Here is a 20,122-nt window from a genome sequence, read left to right as displayed (position 1 = left end):
AAGTGCTTTCTATCTAACATTAATACACATTCATCCTCCCGATGGATGCATCGGAGAGCAACTTGGGGTTTGCATCTTGCCCAAGGATATTTGGCATGCAGGCTGGAGCAGAGGGGGATTGAACCAGTAACTTTCTGATTAGTAGGTTTCCTACCTGAGCTACAGACACCCCAATTTATGGTGCTTTGGAAACAACACGTTCTCATCCCAACAGGTAACGATGCTATGTGACAAGTCATCAGTATGCGTTTGGAGGCATGAGAGCCGTTTGGAATGAATCTATACATGTAAATGTGTTTTTTGTTCTAATCATGAATCGCTTTGAAAAACACTACCTGATAGGGTTAAGGTTAAAGTTATGGATAGAGTTAATGTTAGGAGCCTCTGCTCCAAGTGTGTGTTACTGCTGCGAGCAGCGTTCGGTTGTTTTCAAATGGGAATCTGGAGCATCTCATAAGGATGCGGAAAGATACCTTTCACGTTACTATGAGATGCCTCAGGCCATGACAAACTTTTGGTATGTTATAAGAACTGAGGGCAGCTGTATTTGGGCCTTTATTGGCTACAGAGATTCATTAGAGGTAAGGGTAAGGAAATGTGGCTTCCAGTAATTGTCCTGAACATACACCTGAGAAAACTTCAAAATCAGAAAAAAAAGCATCAAAGTAATCTTAAAATGTGTAATGTGCTTGTTACTCTGCTACAACTGGGATCATGTACCGCATAAAAAGACTAGATAGTCTATGTGATGTGGATGCTAGAGCGAAAGCCATGGTTGATATTTGACCTTGTAGTATTTTATAGTTTCCTTCCTGGAGCCAAATAGAGAAACAAATGAAGGCCCCAATTGCAAGAAGATGCTAGCATAAAACAAGCAATATAAAGACAACATATTCTGATCAAATAGCGCTGCAGTCATTGTCTTCATACTGGTAGTGATGATGCATTTCTGATAAATGCCTGTAAAAGAAAGACTAACCATATATGGTGCTCAGTGGTGAAACTGCTTTGTAAGTTCCTTACAAACCATTTTATACTGATTAAAAAACCAGAAATGAGAACGCTATATCTGAGCAGAGATAAGCAACAGACAGCTGTGAAAGTAAGATATTCAAATTCACTGAGCCAAAGACGCAGCTACAGAACTCATGACTCAAGAGTTTGCAAAATATATCCTTTCAAGAAACAAAGTTAAAAATGAGCTTATTGTTCATTATGATAGCGAGCGATATTCCACAGGGCATTGACAGATCCAAACCACTTCACACTTCACACACTTTAGAATTAATCCTGAACAGCTCACCACAACATTGTTTTCTCCACGGGATCTGCACACAGGAAAATAAATAATGATGGGACATACTGAACATTTGTGGAGAAATCCAGTACGTTTTTTATGAAGCACGTATCAAGGCTTGCTTATTTAAGAGTGAGTAATGTCTCTGATAAGAAAATTATTAGAGTCTTGCTGTTTCAGAAAGTGGTTTGAGTGCTGGTGTGATTAATGACCATATACAGTGGTCCCTCGTTTATCGCAGGAGTCACTGATAGATGAAATCCATGAAGTAGCCAACTTTATTTTTTACAATTATTATAGATGTTTTAAGGCTGTAAAACCCCTCACTACACACTTTATACACTTTTCCCAGGCAGGCATGAACATTTTCACACTTTTCTCTCTTGTTTGAACACTCTCAAAGTCTTGTAGAAAAATAAGTCCAGTGTTATAGAAGGAAACCAAAGGCACCCGCCGGTGACGATGTTTTGTCGACATTGTTGTGTTTGTTGGGGAGAAAACTTACAAACATACAGTACAGCACGTCAGAGTCACACTGCTAGCGATCGAAGCTTTATGTAAATTTGACCAGCTGAACGCATTCTGTACTGTACAGGAGACACAACACGAGATTGATTGACAATGGTCTAATTGTCTACAGCCAGTCAGGACGCAGAATACAATGCACTTAAAAAAATAAATAAAAAATGCAACAAAAAAGAAAAAATCAGCGAAACAGTGAGGGACCACTGTATGTGCTATTGGATCCCTGCAAAATTCTTCTGCTCATGTTGGAGATTCACCTTTTTCACCTCTTTTTGTGTGTGTGCCAAGCAACTGGGGTACAACAACACCTAATCTATATAATCTAAGCAGAGGTGCATCTATCCAAATCTTTACAGGCTTTCTGTGGGATACCCTTAAACCCCTGCCTACTTAGTACCACGTGAAAGGGTTTTCTCCAGAGATGGAGAGGTTATTACTAGAGATGGACCGATCTGATATTGCGTATCGGTATCGGTCCAATACTGACGTAAATTACTGGATCGGCTATCGGAGAGAAATAAAAAATGTAATCCGATCCATTAAATATCAAAAAAGCACCTCACAGAACTTGCGACATGGCGTAACTCAGACCATAACCGTAGCACGTGGCAGCAGTACGTGTCACGTGATAGAGCGGCTGTGTGCATTTGTAGCCTCACTACCAAAGCAGCATTTCATCTCCGAGGAAGTCATCCCAGAGAGAAGTAAAGCAAGTGTGTAAGTTCATCTAGGGTTGCCAACTCCCTGAAAAATAAATAAGGGACACCTCGTGGCCAGGGCCGGGCAACCCAGTTGTCTTCACCCTTCCCAGTGTGGTAGCTCTTTTTTTTGTGTGTGAAATTATTTTTTAACCATTTGACTTGAATTTGATTTAAGCAGATGCATATTCTTTGTGATATGACCATATGGGAAACAAATGATCATTTAGCCATTTATTTTTAACTCAAAATGACAACATTAACACAGTAAAACAGGTCTCTTTCTTAAACAGAAGCCTGTCATGCTTAGCTTTTGAGAATATAAGTAAGTCTTTCTTTAAAAGAACTCTGTCCTGCTTAACTTAAAATTATATAAATTAATAGAAAACAATAGAACGAAAAATATTCTTGTAACAGTGCACATATAGTGCATTTAGTACAATTGGCTTCAGTTGAGGTATTATTTCAGCTTTTCTAATGCTAATCAGCTGCTCCTGTTTGTAAACCCGCTTGTTCCCATGATTACGCATCTTAACTCATCATCATTATTCATCTATGTATTACTTTTATGTATTAGTCATCTATTTGTTGTAATCATCTATCCTTGCAGTTGTTTATTACACAAAATAAATTATATTATCACACTTCTGGCCACATAGCGCTGATATTCACTGCACATGCCCATATTAACCTTAACCAGAGGGTTTAAAAACAAACACACCAGTGTTTACATACCAAAAGCACTTTGTTAGCCTTTACAGAGCAAAGCTATGGATCAATGTGCAGTGAAGAAAAATCCAGGTGGCCAGTCTGTCCTTTCCTAACCAATCACAGAGCTCCTTACATTGTTGCGCTGGAGAATAACTAAATATAATATAAATATAATATAAAGATGATATTGAAAATAATCTTTTGTAGAGTCACTACTTAGTGGGCAGAGGACAGTTATCACTTTGCTGGATGCTTTAAAGTCGCATGTTCTGTATTTGCTGTATGCAGATTAACAGGATATTAACAGATTAACAGCTTTCATTAGACTTCATATGATAATCAACAATGAAGTGTTTCTCTTTCAGTGTTTATTCTTGCTCATTGAATGATCTCTGTTCAGATAATATGCTGCACTCATCTCATGTTTCTTTAAATACGGCATCACTTGTCCAGCTGTCAAACTCTGAAAGAGTTACAGTTTCACCACTGAGCACTTTGAATGGTTATTCTTTTATTTAAAAGCACTTATTCTAGCTGCATCATCAATACGACAAAAACTGTGACTTCAACAAAAATGTATCTAAACATATTTAGGGGGAAATGTTCCTACACCCCTCATGTAAACGTTACACCTCCAAAAGGGAGAAATAATCAGAATAAGGCGTAATCATTGTCTTGATAATAATGACCATGAAAATGAAACTAGGCCTACCTTTAGTTCAGCACACTCAGTGTTGCATAAAGACATGCGAACATGCCATCATCCATTCTGGAGCCTACTTTTAAAAAGAGCGAGCTGTTTATTCTGGCTGAGTAGCAAACAGAACCAACCATGAAAACCTAAACTGGGAAAACACTCGGAAACCTTGAACACTGGGAATATGGAGACACAGGGGGTAGGTGAACAGACACTCTGACAAAGGACAGAGGAAAACAGATACAGTATATACACTGAGGGGTGATCCGGGAGTGGACAAACATGGGAACACAGACTAGGATTATCAAAATAAGACAAGAAGTAGCACGAACACAGAGACTGAGATAAGGACACATGAGCTTGACACTAGGATGGAAATAAACAAACATGGGAACACACGACGGACTGAGGAGACAAGGACAACACACAAAGAGAGGGACACTGGAAACAGGTAAAGGAGACCAAACCCAGAGACAGCACTAAGACACAAAGAGAGGGAGACACAAGACGGGCTGGGGACACTAAGGGGACGCCGAGGACAGAACACAGAGACGAACTCTATGACAGACGTTACGTGACAACAAGACTGACATCCACAGGAGACACTGAGAAAAAACAATAATCAGAAAATTCACGAATGCAGGAAAAGTAAACTAGGAAACTTCAGTCAGTATAAGAACACAACAATAATGATGAAGCAACGTTCAAAAGTCCACCAACACAAAACTCTGGGACAAAGACCCAGAACCATGACACACAGACACTGACAGTGTTCTTGTTAATGCTCTGCCTCCTCTGGATCTTATTTAGTTAGCTAAAGTGGACTGCAGTCTTTCATTTATTGATATCATTAATAGTTTACCCGTATTAGACTCTTTAGTCCACCTGAATCAAACATAACAACATGTTACAAGCTGTTTTGCTGCTTCCAGTGTCTCAGATCTCATGCAAGCAAGTGGCTGGCTCAGTGAATGTTAATTTAGCACATGTTATATCTCTGTTCAGATATTATGTTGTACTCATTTTTTCCTTTATTCAAATAAGAGCAGTTATTGTTCATTTAATCAAACGCTGCTCAATCATCCATGTAACGAAAACTTTGATTCTCTTCATCTGGATGTAACGTTTTCAGAATCAACATTTTGGGATCTGCAAAGCAGTTTCAGCTCAGAGCACCGTTCATGTTCACTTTTGCACCACTTACTGAAGCTGCATCATCATTTCCATCGAAGCTGTGTGTTGACACAGCTTCTTCTGTCATTGCATCCTCTTGTTTTTTTCTTGCTCTTGGCCTTTGTCTTTGAGCCAGAGAGATGGAGGTCCATGGCGTCATGTAAAACTACTTTGAAATTCTGACCATTTGATAATAAATTGTGAAAATGTATAATTTGAACATATTTGTTTTCACTCAGCACTACAAGCTGTATGTTCTTGCTTTTGAGCCCCGCACTCCCTCCTTTTTCCAATTCGTTTACTTCTCATTAGCACTCAGGGATCTGCACAGCTCAGGAGTCGCTGGCTGTCCCCTCTGTGACCTTCCCCAAACTGCAGCTTAAATTCATGCTCAAGCCATCTGCCATTATCTACTAAAAATGCTATCAAACCTAAAAAGAGGTTATTCAACATTGACAAATAGTAGTTGACTAATACCAGGAGCCAAAAGGAAACAAAAAAAACAACAACCCCAAACTAAACTAATATTTCAGATGCCGGAAAGAAATGATTACAGTTGTTCAAATTTGCTGTCACCGAGTTAGATGTGATACATGTACATCAATCTTACATGTAAAAAGTAGAAAACTGAAAGTAAATCTGAAATATAAAAATGAACTGGTTCTTATATAAAACCTTTCTACTCTCTACAACTTGCCTCATTCACCCAATCACTTCTTTTTTCTCTCTGTAAGTGCTTTCTATCTAACATTAATACACATTCATCCTCCCGATGGATGCATCGGAGAGCAACTTGGGGTTAGCATCTTGCCCAAGGATATTTGGCATGCAGGCTGGAGCAGAGGGGGATTGAACCAGTAACTTTCTGATTAGTAGGTTTCCTACCTGAGCTACAGACACCCCAATTTATGGTGCTTTGGAAACAACACGTTCTCATCCCAACAGGTAACGATGCTATGTGACAAATCATCGGTATGCGTTTGGAGGCATGAGAGCCGTTTGGAATGAATCTATACATGTAAATGTGTTTTTTGTTCTAATCATGAATCGCTTTGAAAAACACTACCTGATAGGGTTAAGGTTAAAGTTATGGATAGAGTTAATGTTAGGAGCCTCTGCTCCAAGTGTGTGTTACTGCTGCGAGCAGCGTTCGGTTGTTTTCAAATGGGAATCTGGAGCATCTCATAAGGATGCGGAAAGATACCTTTCACGTTACTATGAGATGCCTCAGGCCATGACAAACTTTTGGTATGTTATAAGAACTGAGGGCAGCTGTATTTGGGCCTTTATTGGCTACAGAGATTCATTAGAGGTAAGGGTAAGGAAATGTGGCTTCCAGTAATTGTCCTGAACATACACCTGAGAAAACTTCAAAATCAGAAAAAAAAGCATCAAAGTAATCTTAAAATGTGTAATGTGCTTGTTACTCTGCTACAACTGGGATCATGTACCGCATAAAAAGACTAGATAGTCTATGTGATGTGGATGCTAGAGCGAAAGCCATGGTTGATATTTGACCTTGTAGTATTTTATAGTTTCCTTCCTGGAGCCAAATAGAGAAACAAATGAAGGCCCCAATTGCAAGAAGATGCTAGCATAAAACAAGCAATATAAAGACAACATATTCTGATCAAATAGCGCTGCAGTCATTGTCTTCATACTGGTAGTGATGATGCATTTCTGATAAATGCCTGTAAAAGAAAGACTAACCATATATGGTGCTCAGTGGTGAAACTGCTTTGTAAGTTCCTTACAAACCATTTTATACTGATTAAAAAACCAGAAATGAGAACGCTATATCTGAGCAGAGATAAGCAACAGACAGCTGTGAAAGTAAGATATTCAAATTCACTGAGCCAAAGACGCAGCTACAGAACTCATGACTCAAGAGTTTGCAAAATATATCCTTTCAAGAAACAAAGTTAAAAATGAGCTTATTGTTCATTATGATAGCGAGCGATATTCCACAGGGCATTGACAGATCCAAACCACTTCACACACTTTAGAATTAATCCTGAACAGCTCACCACAACATTGTTTTCTCCACGGGATCTGCACACAGGAAAATAAATAATGATGGGACATACTGAACATTTGTGGAGAAATCCAGTACGTTTTTTATGAAGCACGTATCAAGGCTTGCTTATTTAAGAGTGAGTAATGTCTCTGATAAGAAAATTATTAGAGTCTTGCTGTTTCAGAAAGTGGTTTGAGTGCTGGTGTGATTAATGACCATATACAGTGGTCCCTCGTTTATCGCAGGAGTCACTGATAGATGAAATCCATGAAGTAGCCAACTTTATTTTTTACAATTATTATAGATGTTTTAAGGCTGTAAAACCCCTCACTACACACTTTATACACTTTTCCCAGGCAGGCATGAACATTTTCACACTTTTCTCTCTTGTTTGAACACTCTCAAAGTCTTGTAGAAAAATAAGTCCAGTGTTATAGAAGGAAACCAAAGGCACCCGCCGGTGACGATGTTTTGTCGACATTGTTGTGTTTGTTGGGGAGAAAACTTACAAACATACAGTACAGCACGTCAGAGTCACACTGCTAGCGATCGAAGCTTTATGTAAATTTGACCAGCTGAACGCATTCTGTACTGTACAGGAGACACAACACGAGATTGATTGACAATGGTCTAATTGTCTACAGCCAGTCAGGACGCAGAATACAATGCACTTAAAAAAATAAATAAAAAATGCAACAAAAAAGAAAAAATCAGCGAAACAGTGAGGGACCACTGTATGTGCTATTGGATCCCTGCAAAATTCTTCTGCTCATGTTGGAGATTCACCTTTTTCACCTCTTTTTTTGTGTTGTGCCAAACAACTGGGGTACAACAACACCTAATCTATATAATCTAAGCAGAGGTGCATCTATCCAAATCTTTACAGGCTTTCTGTGGGATACCCTTAAACCCCTGCCTTCTTAGTACCACGTGAAAGGGTTTTCTCCAGAGATGGAGAGGTTATTACTAGAGATGGACCGATCTGATATTGCGTATCGGTATCGGTCCAATACTGACGTAAATTACTGGATCGGATATCGGAGAGAAATAAAAAATGTAATCCGATCCATTAAGGCCAAAACAGAGAGAATGAAGAGGAGCTTCTTCCCCCAGGCTATTCGGGGCCTGAACCAGGTGTAGAACTGGACTCTCCCAAACACGTCACTATAAGACTGGACTCTCACACACGTCACCACACGCACCACCACACATTTCCTATAATCCTATAATTCCTATAATTTATAATCCTTATCTTTATAATCTCTTCTGCTATTTGCACATTCTTTACTGTAAATTCCTAAGTTAATTTGTAAATTTTTGTAGTAAATTGTAAATATTGTAGAACTTTTCTTCTGTCATTTAATGGTCGGGCATTGTACAGCTACAAGCATTTCACCCCCATGTCATACTGTGTATGGTTGTGTGTGTGTGACAAATAAAATTTGAATTTGAAATTTGAATTTAATTGTCAAAATCCACCATATTTGTATTTTACTTTTCTATTAATTCAGGAAAATGTCTCACTGACTCCTTACGATAACCTTTAAATGTGCGTGCAAAATGATTTTGAGACTTAAAGGAAACAGAGATGCATATAGGATTTTAAGAAATTAATTCGTTAATTTTTTTCCACAAACCGAAAATTATATTTAGTTACAAAATTTTCAATAATTTTTTAAGGTCTGGTGAAATGGGAGGAAACATTGTGACAGTCATATGAAAAGCTGGGATGTGATGCTGTTGTTTCATCAGCTAAGAGAACAAGACCAGAGAGATCAGCGTTGTGACAAAGAGCAGACGGCCAACAGCTGTAGTGCCAGCTGTTGTACTACTGGGCTGTGATGTAGTTGTCATCCCAGCACTGTTGCAGAGGTCACCCTGGCAGCAGCTGATTTCTGCTGCAGTGATTCCTGTGATCTGTGGAGATTGTGTGCTTGAGCAAATCAGCTTGGAGGCGCAGCCCTTTACAGTCACCTTTTGTCCTTCTGCAGTCACTGAGGAAATGAAAGGAAGGAATAACAGAACATTTGTCTGAGCAGAAAAGAACAAACATGCAGACACTGAATCCTGTCGGTATATTACTTGCTGATGAGATGCAGTGGTCCTCATTTCCGTTGCAGTTTAGAGTTTGTGTGCAATCGTTTCCAACACATTGGAAGCACTTTTTCCCATTTGGAGATGAGATGCTGCCCTCTGTTGAATACAGAAATATTTGTAATATTTGTTTCCCTGCTTATTTTAACTGTGTGCCAAAAACATCAGCTTGGAAAAAAAACCAACAGAAAACAATATGTTACTAATATGTTTGTTTGAGAATTTTCAATCAGGAAATTTTCACAGATTGATTATTTTGCCCTGATCTATTCAAGCAAATACGACGATTGACCCACTTTAAAATTTCTCAACATATTTGATAAAAAGATTTTTTATTTTTTAAGTTTCAAGAACAGGAAATTAGATTTCAAAATACCAAGAAGCATGATAGAAATTACCAGGGGCAGCTTGAGAGTTGCAAAGATCAGAGGTGCAACACTTGCTGGTAATTAGAGTTCGGGCGCCTCCAAAGTTGATTGAGGCCTGAACACACTCCTCAGCCGCAGCACAACTTTTACCTTTAATATCAACCAGTTTTGAACCACCTGCAACAAAAAGACGAACCATTGAAAACTGAACCAGTTTAAAAGAAGAATAAAATAAGAACTATACAAAATCAAACCTGCGTATGAAGCTATTCTGACTGATGCACACTGAGTGTTGGAAGGACATTCTTTTGTTGTCTGAGCGCAGCTTCCAGAGAGGTCCGGTATGCATTCGTAACATTTCAAAGCACAGGCTGATAAAACAAAGATAAAGACAAGTAAACTTTCTCTTGCTTCCAATGCATGGACATATTCTAAAACATTCACTAAAACAGTTTGAAAAATAGATGGCTAACAGTACAATAAATAGTGCAATCATTTGTAGAATTGACAAACCTTTACTAAGATGTAATGACACTTGTTGTAAAAGCATTAAAAAAGAAAACATTTCATTGAATATTACAGAACTTGCTGGTTTAAAAATGTTAAAGAACAGATAACTGAACAAAAACTTGCCTTTAGGGAGCAGCACAATCCCAAGGATCAGCACAAAGATCTGCATTGTGTGATGGTCAGATAGAAGTGAATTTCTGTTTAGTTTCTGTTCAGTTTATAAGTAATTCTTATTGGGGGGAAGTGGTCTTCTTGCTGTGACCACTCCTTAACTCCTCCTTTGACAATGAAAGAACCTGACTATCAAAAACAAGCCTTTGAAACAGCATATATGTATATATGAATAGACTTCATAGAACCTATATCTAGATAATTAAATTGGTATTAGTTAGAATTCTCCAAAGTTAAAATAGAATAACATAGAATACCTGAATCTCAACATATGTATGAGGAAGAATAATATCTATTAAAACTAGTTTAAAAACCTGTTTAGTTCCAGTTTGTTTATTTGTTTGAAGTTTTAGTGATAATAAAATGCCTTATTGATTTTTGTATCAGTGTATTGATGACAGGTGGCTATATATATGCTTCTATTCATAGCTGAAGTTTTAGTGTTATTAGATTGCTGATTTTTGTATCATATATTTGATGGAATATTCTTTAAAGTCGTTTCATTCTATTGCTAAAATATGTTTAGGCTGCATTTAGGCTGCAAATCATTTTCTTTTAGAACGGACGTGAATTGTTTTTTTTTTTCTTTGATAACCAGTGACTGTTTCAGTTGTCAGCAGAGTATGTTTTAACCATGCAACCACTCTAGTGGCACTGAATGAAAAAAAAACTGACTGTGATGCATGCTACATGCATTCTACAATACAACATATATCTTTAAAAAACCAGGCCCACCAGTTCTCTCTTTCATTTTTACCATACTTTTTACAAAGGTAATAACAAGACAGAAATCTGTATTTTCACCTTATAAAACATGTTAAGTATCAGTGCATCAAAACTGAAACACAGTCAAGAATGACTTGAATTTAAAAACTATTCTCGCATTTTTATTAGACATGTGCTGAGAGAAGACACTTTCTTTTCCCACTCACCACCTCTGCACAGGCTGTAACTTTATCTGTAACTATCAGAATTCCTGAGGACAGTCCCAGGACACTATAGAACAAGCAGGACTCAAAGTCTGAATAATTATATTTATTTTATGTCCCAGTGATGTTTTTTTTTTTTCAACATCCCATTCAGCTGCACTTCTTTTGTCTTTGTGTGATCTGATCAGTGAAATAAAACTGTACATAAGAGCAGTTAAACACGTGTCAGCAGAGCAGACGACTGTATTCAGAGAGGGCCGAGGACTTTTTCACACCATCCCAGATACGAGCTGCATAGTGAAACCTGTGAAAACAAAGAAAGTTAAGACAGGAAACAGAGGGATAAACTTAAACGAAATCCCAATAATGTCTCAAGATTTCACAAAATTACAGTGACATAGTACAAAGAAGAAAAAAATCAAAAATTTTATGCATTTCTGCACCAACCTTAATTATTAACACTTTTACTTTCTTTATATGGCATGGAAATATGTTTCTTTTCACTGTAGTATTTCATTTTCAATTGATATTGTTTTAAGCATGTTCAGAAAAAAATTAACCTGATATCCCACAGCAAGAAATATTTTTCACTACTCTGAAAGTTTTGTGCTTGTAGGTACATGCAGCAAGTTGCACCTCAGAAAACTATTTCACAACAAACCACCAGCGCTCATTTTCTGTTGTTTACAAAAAACAAAACAAAAAGACAGCAGGTTGTAGTCACTGAAAGTAAAGGGAAGCAGAGAGACCCCTCATCTCTAATAGATATTTTGCATTTCTTCCACAGGGATTAAAAACTGTTTCTATGAGAGTTCAAAAACAATGACATTTATGATGGCTTTGTTGAGCAAACCAGTTTAAAACATAAAACTGATTCTCACCCTGGGTGCAGGATGTATTTACTTGGTTGTCTCACTTTTTTTTTACCATGGATTAGTCACCTACACTTTTTGAATAGTGGAATATGAATAAAATAATTATTCATTTATAAATAAATAGTACTGATATGATGTTTACCAGTTTTTCTCAGTGAGAATAGTGTGTGACAGCTGACAGCGGGGCATGGCCAGTATTTGGCTGCGGAGTTTTGAAACCATGGTGGAAAAGGCCGGGTGTCCTCTATAGCCGGGGAGCAGAGAGAACAGTGGGTACGTTCCTGACCCTAAACAACGTACAAAGATTCATTTATTTTTCACACAACACACGAGATGTCACTTGAGTTTTACCTTATGAGAAGAATAAATGTTTGTAACCTGCTTTGGTCAAATTATCCTCCCCGTCATTTTCCTGCACAGGAAGCAAAAACATATTGACCTCGGTTGTCAGATAGTCCTGCCCCAGGCCTGGGAAGACATTGCAGTCAAGCATGGATAATGTTCCTGAGAATAAAACACATGTTATAGTTGTGGCCAGCCTGTTAATCCACTTCAGAAGTGATGCTTTGTTTACAGGACTACAAAACCAAACACATTCACTAAAAACCTCAGACCTCTACATTGGAGAGACCAAACAGCCACTTCACAAGCGCATGGCACAACACAGAAGAGCCACCTCCACAGGACAAGACTCAGCAGTCCATCTGCATCTTAAGGATAAAGGACACTCTTTCAAGGATGCCAATGTTCACATTTTGGACAGAGAGGACAGATGGTTTGAAAGAGGAGTGAAAGAAGTCATCTATGTCCACTGTGAGCGACCATCTTTGAACAGAGGCGGGGGTTTACGACACCAACTCTCTGCCATCTATAATCCAGTTTTGAGATCCCTTCCCAGACGCCTTAACGCCCACTCACATCCTGGGCCATCTGACCTCAGGAATTCGCATGATAAGGTGGGGCCAGGTTTCACAATGAAGACACCCGAAACTGGCTGATTGGGACCCACACCCAGTTTCACACCTTGGCTCAGGCGATTAGAGGATCATCAGGGGGTCCTTTTGTCCCTCTGTGGGGGGTTACTCCCACTAGGTTTATATCTGGGACTCTCCACCATTTGACCTTAGAACTGAAGAAGCTTGAGAGGTGAAACGTCTTCAAGCAACTTAAAGAAGTCCAGACGCTTTTCTTTGCAAGCTCCTTTGACTACGATGACCTGGATGACTGAGAACCTTCACAGACCTAACATCTATGTTGTTTATGTTGACATGGCATATGAAAATTTCTTATCTATAATATTAACTATTTACAATTTGGAATTATTTTGATTGGGATATCAAAATAACTTACAAATACAAAATACAATGATCAGTGACATAAAACAAATTGATTATTATGAGGTGAGTAGATGAGCCAAGCAGGTAGTATTAAGTCTAATAGTACTAATGTAAGATATCACAGCATAACAGTAACCGTAGTTAGTGTGTGAAACACTTGTACAGATGGCATTAGGTAAAGTACATGATTACAAAAATGCACACGATTGTTTAAAAATAATAAATTGCATAAATATAAGAAACCTTCCTCTCAGTGAGTGAGTTGTCTCATCGTGATTCGCGTATATGTATATACGTACATGCGATCGCATTTCTTAAATTTCTGTATTCTTTTTAACAGATGAGCTGGATGACACTGCACAGGTTTGGAATACACACTCCATCAGGCCATCAACAAACATCAATATCCCCAGTGGTCGACCTAATGTAATGTATACATTACCTGAGCTCTACGGGACAAGAGACTTCCTTTGCCCCACTGAAGAAGAACATGTTGAAATGTGTAAAACTGAGTGTGTTTTTCAACTGACCAAACCATGTGACCCCGATGTATATGAACTGTGCAATATCATCATGACTGAGTCCCATCTGACTCCACCAACAGACCCATATCAGGCTGTGAACTTGTACATGCATTTAAGAGAGAACATCATGGCATTAGTGTAAATTGCATACACTGCAGCAGAGAACATTTCTCAAAATTGACCTGTGCTATATGTGAGAAAGCTAACTTCTGGATGTTAAACAGACTGTAAACTGTAAGCTTTCTAGTACACAGTCATTTATGAGAATATCTTATATAGAAATATTTATTGTTGTGTTCCAGGAGGGTCAGTGAAGTAAAGTATAAAGAGGAGTCTCTGCCTGTTAATGATATTCTGAGTGTTCTTTAGCACAAAAACATTGTAATGTTCTGTCAAATGTTATCAAGTTCTATGTCTATGTGTATTACTTCGAATTACTTTAACTGTGTATTTGGCTTGATACATGGATCAAAACATAAGACACATCTTAATTTAATGTGTTAGGAGTTTTAATGTACAGTGTTTACTCAGATAATGGTGGTTTATGTTGAGTATTTTGTAATAATTGAGTTGAGTTTTTATTTACACCATCTCTATTTGTTAATGATGGGAATGTTTAGTTGTTGATGTTGGCTAGAATACTGTTTAAAATCGAAGAGATATGCTATTATGCCTTGTTGCTTTATATATATCATAACGCCAACTGTCACATTGGCAGGCTACATGAAATGGTACTAAGGGGCATCATAATCTGAGAGGGGACACCTTGGCATTTTTCTGAACTCAAGTTTCTCTGACTAAAAATATAATTATTTTATGTCATTTTTGCTTCTTTTTTTTAAACTATTTATTCTGATTCCAGAAGAGCTTTAGTTTTTTTAATGTTGGTTAAACAAAACTGAAAAAATAAAGAACTAAATTGAGACCTTTTGAACTCTTAGAATTTCTAATAGATATAAACATTCTTTTTTGGTCACTGAATTTATCTGAAGCTTATTTTATCAGCTGAATAACAAATTCTTTGCACCCACCTGTTCTGTTACATTCGAATGCTATTTTTGCAAAACTCACCACTTCTGAAAGGATGATATGTGTTGTTGAACTACCGGACAAATAAACTGAAATCTAATCAATTTCTAATTTTTTTTTTGGACTATGTAGTACAGACAACTAAAAAATTGCAAATGACAAAAGCATATCGACAACATCTGTGTATTGACTGCCTGTGTTCCCAGGCACTTTAATTTCAGAGAAGGGTAGTCAGAAGTGCATAATCTGTCAAAAATGTAGCAATATTTTATAATTAACAATATATACTATTTAATCTAATTAGAAATCCTGGCCTACAATCTTGTTTATCCAAGAAACTGTTAAATCTGATTATCATTGCTTGTTAATTTGTAATTATATAAGACGGTATAAAGAATTGTGAATCATCTGTATGTCACATTATGGCAAAGTCCTTTCAAAAAAAAAAACTTGTGATGGCAATATGATTTTTAACAAAACAACTAGTAAACATTTTGGAAGCTAATCAAGGGAAAATAGGACTTATTGTTACAAGATGTTTATAGGCCACATCAGCTTTAAGAATTTGTAAACAGGATCTTATCATTAACTTTCAATAACTTCTTTCGCAACCATAGTGACATTCTTTACTAATATTAATGGACTTTTCACCCTAAAATCAAATTTACACATTTTTCTGTTCGCTAGCTGTAGTATTCCTTAATCCACATTGTTTTAGTGTGAGTTGCCCAATTTTAGAGATATTGACTGTACAAGCCTACCCTTCTCTTGTTTCACATGGTACTTAATGCTTAGTAGCAATGTCTTTATGTAGACCTTATGTAGCTTCATGTTGTTTTTCAACAAGGAAGAGATCTCTACAGCTAATATCTCCCAAAACTAGGCAACTCACGACAAAACATTCTAGATGGATAAACAGCAAGCCAATGTGTGTCACTGTGGGGTATGCAGGTGTGTTGACAGAACGTACCCAAAAGCAGACAAGGAGAGAGAGAGGATAATGAACTTAAAACAAAAGAGAGCCTTTATTCTGGCTGATGGCAGGAGTAAAAGAAAACAATGACAATGTGTACAGCAAATTTTGATGTGATATGTCTCTCTAACGCTAAACACAAACCTTGTTTTCAACAGAAGTTAAAGATGCGGTCATTTTCAAAGAATTTTAAACAATAAAGAGTCCTTGTGAAATCTGACCTAACATACAACTAAACCATCAGAAAATTAAATTTGTGACTGCTTGTTATACGGCTGAATATATCAAATGCTTCAATGACAAAATGAAACAAGACAGAATTTATGAACTCAAGGATAATCATACAAATAACAATTACAGCTGTAACCATTAGTACACTCATCAAGTTCAAATGATGTCCATTTCAAAGTAATTGCTGGAAAGGACATTGTCGAACTCTGCTGCTGCTGCAGGATTGCTCTCCCCCCGCTTCAGGACACCTACACCAGGAGATGCCGGACTAGAGCAGCGCAGATACTGAAGGACCCGTCCCATCCTGGCAACAAACTGTTCCAACTTCTGCAATCTGGTAGAAGGTTCCGCATCTTCCGGGCAAGGACAGAGAGACTCAAGAGGAGCTTCTATCCCCAAGCCATCCGGGCCCTAAACACACACACACACACCCGCCCTCTCACATCATCTATAATTGACTGATACAGGACTCTTCCAGACACTAAACCAAGGAACAATGTACATTTCAATTCCTTTAATTTTAAATATGTTTATATTGTCTATCCTGTAAAATAGTCAGATGTCTATTCATATTAATGTACAGAATTCACCTGCTTGCTGCTACTACTACACATTCACCCAATGTATATACTACATATATATATATATATATATATATATATATATATATATATATATAATGTTCTTCCTCTACACCCCCCCCCCCCAATTTTTTTGCACATGTCGAGGAGCGTGTCAGGCTACATTTCACTGTGTGTTATACTTGTATAACTATGCATGTGACAAATAAAGAACCTTGAACCTTGAACTCTGTGCGAAATTCAGGATAAGAACTGTAAGTGCATGGCACTTCAAGGGTAGCTCCACAGGTGTGAGCAACAGGCCTTCTGTTGAGCCCAGTTTCAGCATTAAAGCACACCAAAATTTTGTCAACACATATCACAGAAGATCCTGTGCAGAAGTGCAGGATTTTTTCAGCTTTGGTTTCATCAGCGTTTTTAACATAACGCTGAAGATGGTTAAATGTTATTTGTTCTCCGTGAGGCAGCATCAATTTTGTTGTTTGAAATAGCTGCACTAGTCTTTTGCCTGTGGCCTTCTTTGTCTCATACAGAGACAACACACTTTCCTTGTCTGCCAGTTTTAGCTGCAGATGTGCCATGGGTGTGGAGAAGCAATCCATTATATACTTTGGCTCTTGGAGAATGGCCTTATGAGCCATTGTTTCAATGGCAGGCTGCATGTTGTTCTTAGGTGGTAGGAAGTGGGAACCCATCCTTGTAAAGAGGTCAAGCAGGTCCTCTTCATCATTTTCATCCATTGTGCCTTGGAGCGCCTTCTCAACAGCTGATCTCTCAACAGGAGGGAGATAGTTGAGAAACAATGCAATCAGAATGTCTACATCAACTGAGTCCATTCCGTGGATGCAAGCTAAAATGAAAGCCCTTGACAGCCTCACTGGAAAGACACCATGGTCTAGTAAGCCTTTCACCCATATCTGCCCAACAGCTTGCCATTCAGCCTCACTAAAGTCTGGCCTCAGCCTTGGAACTCGTTCATTTTCACCTTCACACTGTTCCAAAAATTGCTCCCAAAATGCAGTGTAAACCTCCCTTGACACCCCAGCATCATCAACAGCATTTTCATTTACAAAGTTCATCTTTAAAGTCTCATTCAGAATGCGACTGTCCATAAATACAGCCAAAAGATCATCAACAACTTTTATCCTGTGAATTGATACATGTAGGGGGCTCTGTGGGTCTCCTGAATTTGATGGGGAAAGTTGGTTGCTTGAATCTAAAGGCAAACCTTGTGCGATGAAATTCAGTCCATGGTCCTGAGTAAAAGACAAAACATGCACATTCCATAAGAAATGCAAATGAATTGTACAGATTACACAATATCAATGTTCTGAAAAAGTTTGAAATTTATTTGTCTAATTTTAGTGGGCTGTATATTCCCAAACCATGGTTGCACTGACGATTTATCTATAACATTAATATTGTGGCCTGATGGATGTCCTTGTATGCCTCACAGAAAATTATACAAGTGTTCTTTACATGTATGAGAAGACTCACTTCTGTGCAAAATAGGTAGAGAACACAATAGTGACACCAAAACAATGTCTCACTGCTGTGTTATGTAAATAATTTGATTTCAAGACTAAATTTCCTGTTTAATCTTATCTTAATGTAAAACACTGGAATTGTCTCTCAACTGACAATATCCTTTTAATTCAAATGGACCCACAAACTGCCATATCCTCAGAAAATAGCATGAAATTTTGGCATCTCTACAGTATGTAAAGGTAGGTGTTTATGGTTGCCTGAATTGATCCATCTTACCTGTGCAATCTGGGGTGCTTCCTCCTGTATTGACTGCATATGGGGTGTGGGCAAGCCATTAGCTGAAGACAATGGTAGCAGGAAACCATCCATAGGTAATCCATTTGTGTCAGCATTCTGAGAAGGATGTATTGCATTAATTGACAACAGACACCTTAACCCTTCAAGATTAGAAGACTCTTCTTCAATCTTCTACCTTGGCTTATTCTAAATCATGAATGTTCTTAAAAAGTCTGCAAAATATGTCAATAGGTCTTAAGAAATAGAACAAAAATACACCTCTTTATTTTCAGCCTACATGTCTCACTTACAAGAGTAAAAAGACATATTACAGTGGAATTCCACAGGTTTTTATCAGATCTTGATGTACTTCTTACTACTTAAAATGTTGTATTATTGCTGCAAAAAAAAAATCAAGTTTTAAACAAACAAGAGATGAATTCTGATTAATAGAAATCGAGCAATTGTTTCACAGTACTGTAAGTTATTTCTTTTAAAAGAATATTACAGAAAATAACACACATACTTAAATTTTGTCCAAGCAGGAATGCATGATCAGCTTTTTTTAAAATCAGAACTATGCAAGTTACTGAATTTGATTATTAATAAATTTCCATATTTTGTCACACTTAAACCATATCAACCACAACTGTCCATGGTCTTACCCAAGATAAGATAAGATAAGATAAGATAAGATAGAACTTTATTAATCCCTCGGGTGGGTTCCTCTGGGAAATTCGATTTCCAAAAAAGCACAGCACCGACAGAAGTTACAGAGTTATACACACACACACATATATATAAATACAGAGACAATATAAATAAAATATACGAAGGGGATAAATAGAATAAATAGGAATAAAAATAAAAATACAAGTGAATTGCACATTTCAAGTATTGAGGTCTATTTGCACCGTTGACTATTTACAAAAGTATTGCACAAAAGGTATTGCACAGTGAGGTGAAGAGGCACTACAGCTTAGTTGTTCCCCCCTCCTTTGTCCTCCTGTTTCCCCTCCCTCTCCCCTCCAGAGAGGAGTTAAACAGTCTGATGGCGTGTGGGACAAAGGAGTTTTTAAGTCTGTTAGTTCTTGTCTTTGGGAGAAGCAACCTGTCACTGAACAGACTCTTCTGGTTGTTAATGGCCGTGTGCAGAGGATGCCCAGCATTGTTCATAATGTCCATCAGTTTCTTTAATGTCCTTTTCTCTGCCACTGTCACCAGAGTGTCCAGCTTCATGCCGACCACAGAGCTAGCCCTCCTGATCAGTTTCTCCAGCCTGGATGAGTCCTTCTTTGCTGTGCTGCTCCCCCAGCACACCACAGCATAGAAAAGTACTCCAGCAACCACCGACTGGTAAAACATCCTCAGGAGCTTCCTGCAGATGTTAAAAGACCTCAGCCTCCTGAGGAAGTACAGTCGGCTTTGGGCTTTTTTATACAGGTACTCTGTGTTGCATGACCAGTCCAGTTTATTGTCCACCCACAGCCCGAGGTACTTGTACTTGTTGACCACCTCCACCTCCTCCCCCTCTATCTGAACCGGCAGTGGACCTGCTCTAGACCTCCCGAAGTCCACAACCAGTTCCTTAGTCTTTGAGGTGTTGAGTTGCAGGTCT

At 38.0% G+C, this 20,122-nt stretch overlaps 1 protein-coding gene and 1 long non-coding RNA gene across 2 annotated transcripts; both read right to left on the bottom strand.

Annotated features, from left to right (window-relative positions):
* Positions 1-11,281: 11,281 nt before the first annotated feature.
* LOC308394291 lies at positions 11,282-12,624 on the bottom strand. The gene is made up of 3 exons (XR_013971158.1): positions 12,444-12,624; positions 12,208-12,352; positions 11,282-11,494 (listed from the first exon to the last, which is right to left on the bottom strand). It is a non-coding gene; the product is annotated as an uncharacterized lncRNA (long non-coding RNA).
* Positions 12,625-16,866: 4,242 nt separating this feature from the next.
* Positions 16,867-18,652, bottom strand: LOC308394630 (uncharacterized protein). Its single transcript, XM_080879038.1, has 2 exons — positions 18,505-18,652; positions 16,867-17,996 (listed from the first exon to the last, which is right to left on the bottom strand). The coding sequence occupies exons 1-2, from the start codon at positions 18,595-18,597 to the stop codon at positions 16,917-16,919; spliced, it is 1,173 nt and encodes a 390-aa protein (XP_080735164.1). The 5' UTR covers positions 18,598-18,652; the 3' UTR covers positions 16,867-16,916.
* Between the last annotated feature and the right edge of the window lie 1,470 nt (positions 18,653-20,122).

This window comes from Rhamphochromis sp. 'chilingali' (assembly GCF_963969265.1).
Source record: "Rhamphochromis sp. 'chilingali' genome assembly, chromosome: 3".
Lineage (NCBI taxonomy): Eukaryota > Metazoa > Chordata > Actinopteri > Cichliformes > Cichlidae > Rhamphochromis > Rhamphochromis sp. 'chilingali'.
This window is presented reverse-complemented; position numbering and strand designations above follow the sequence as displayed.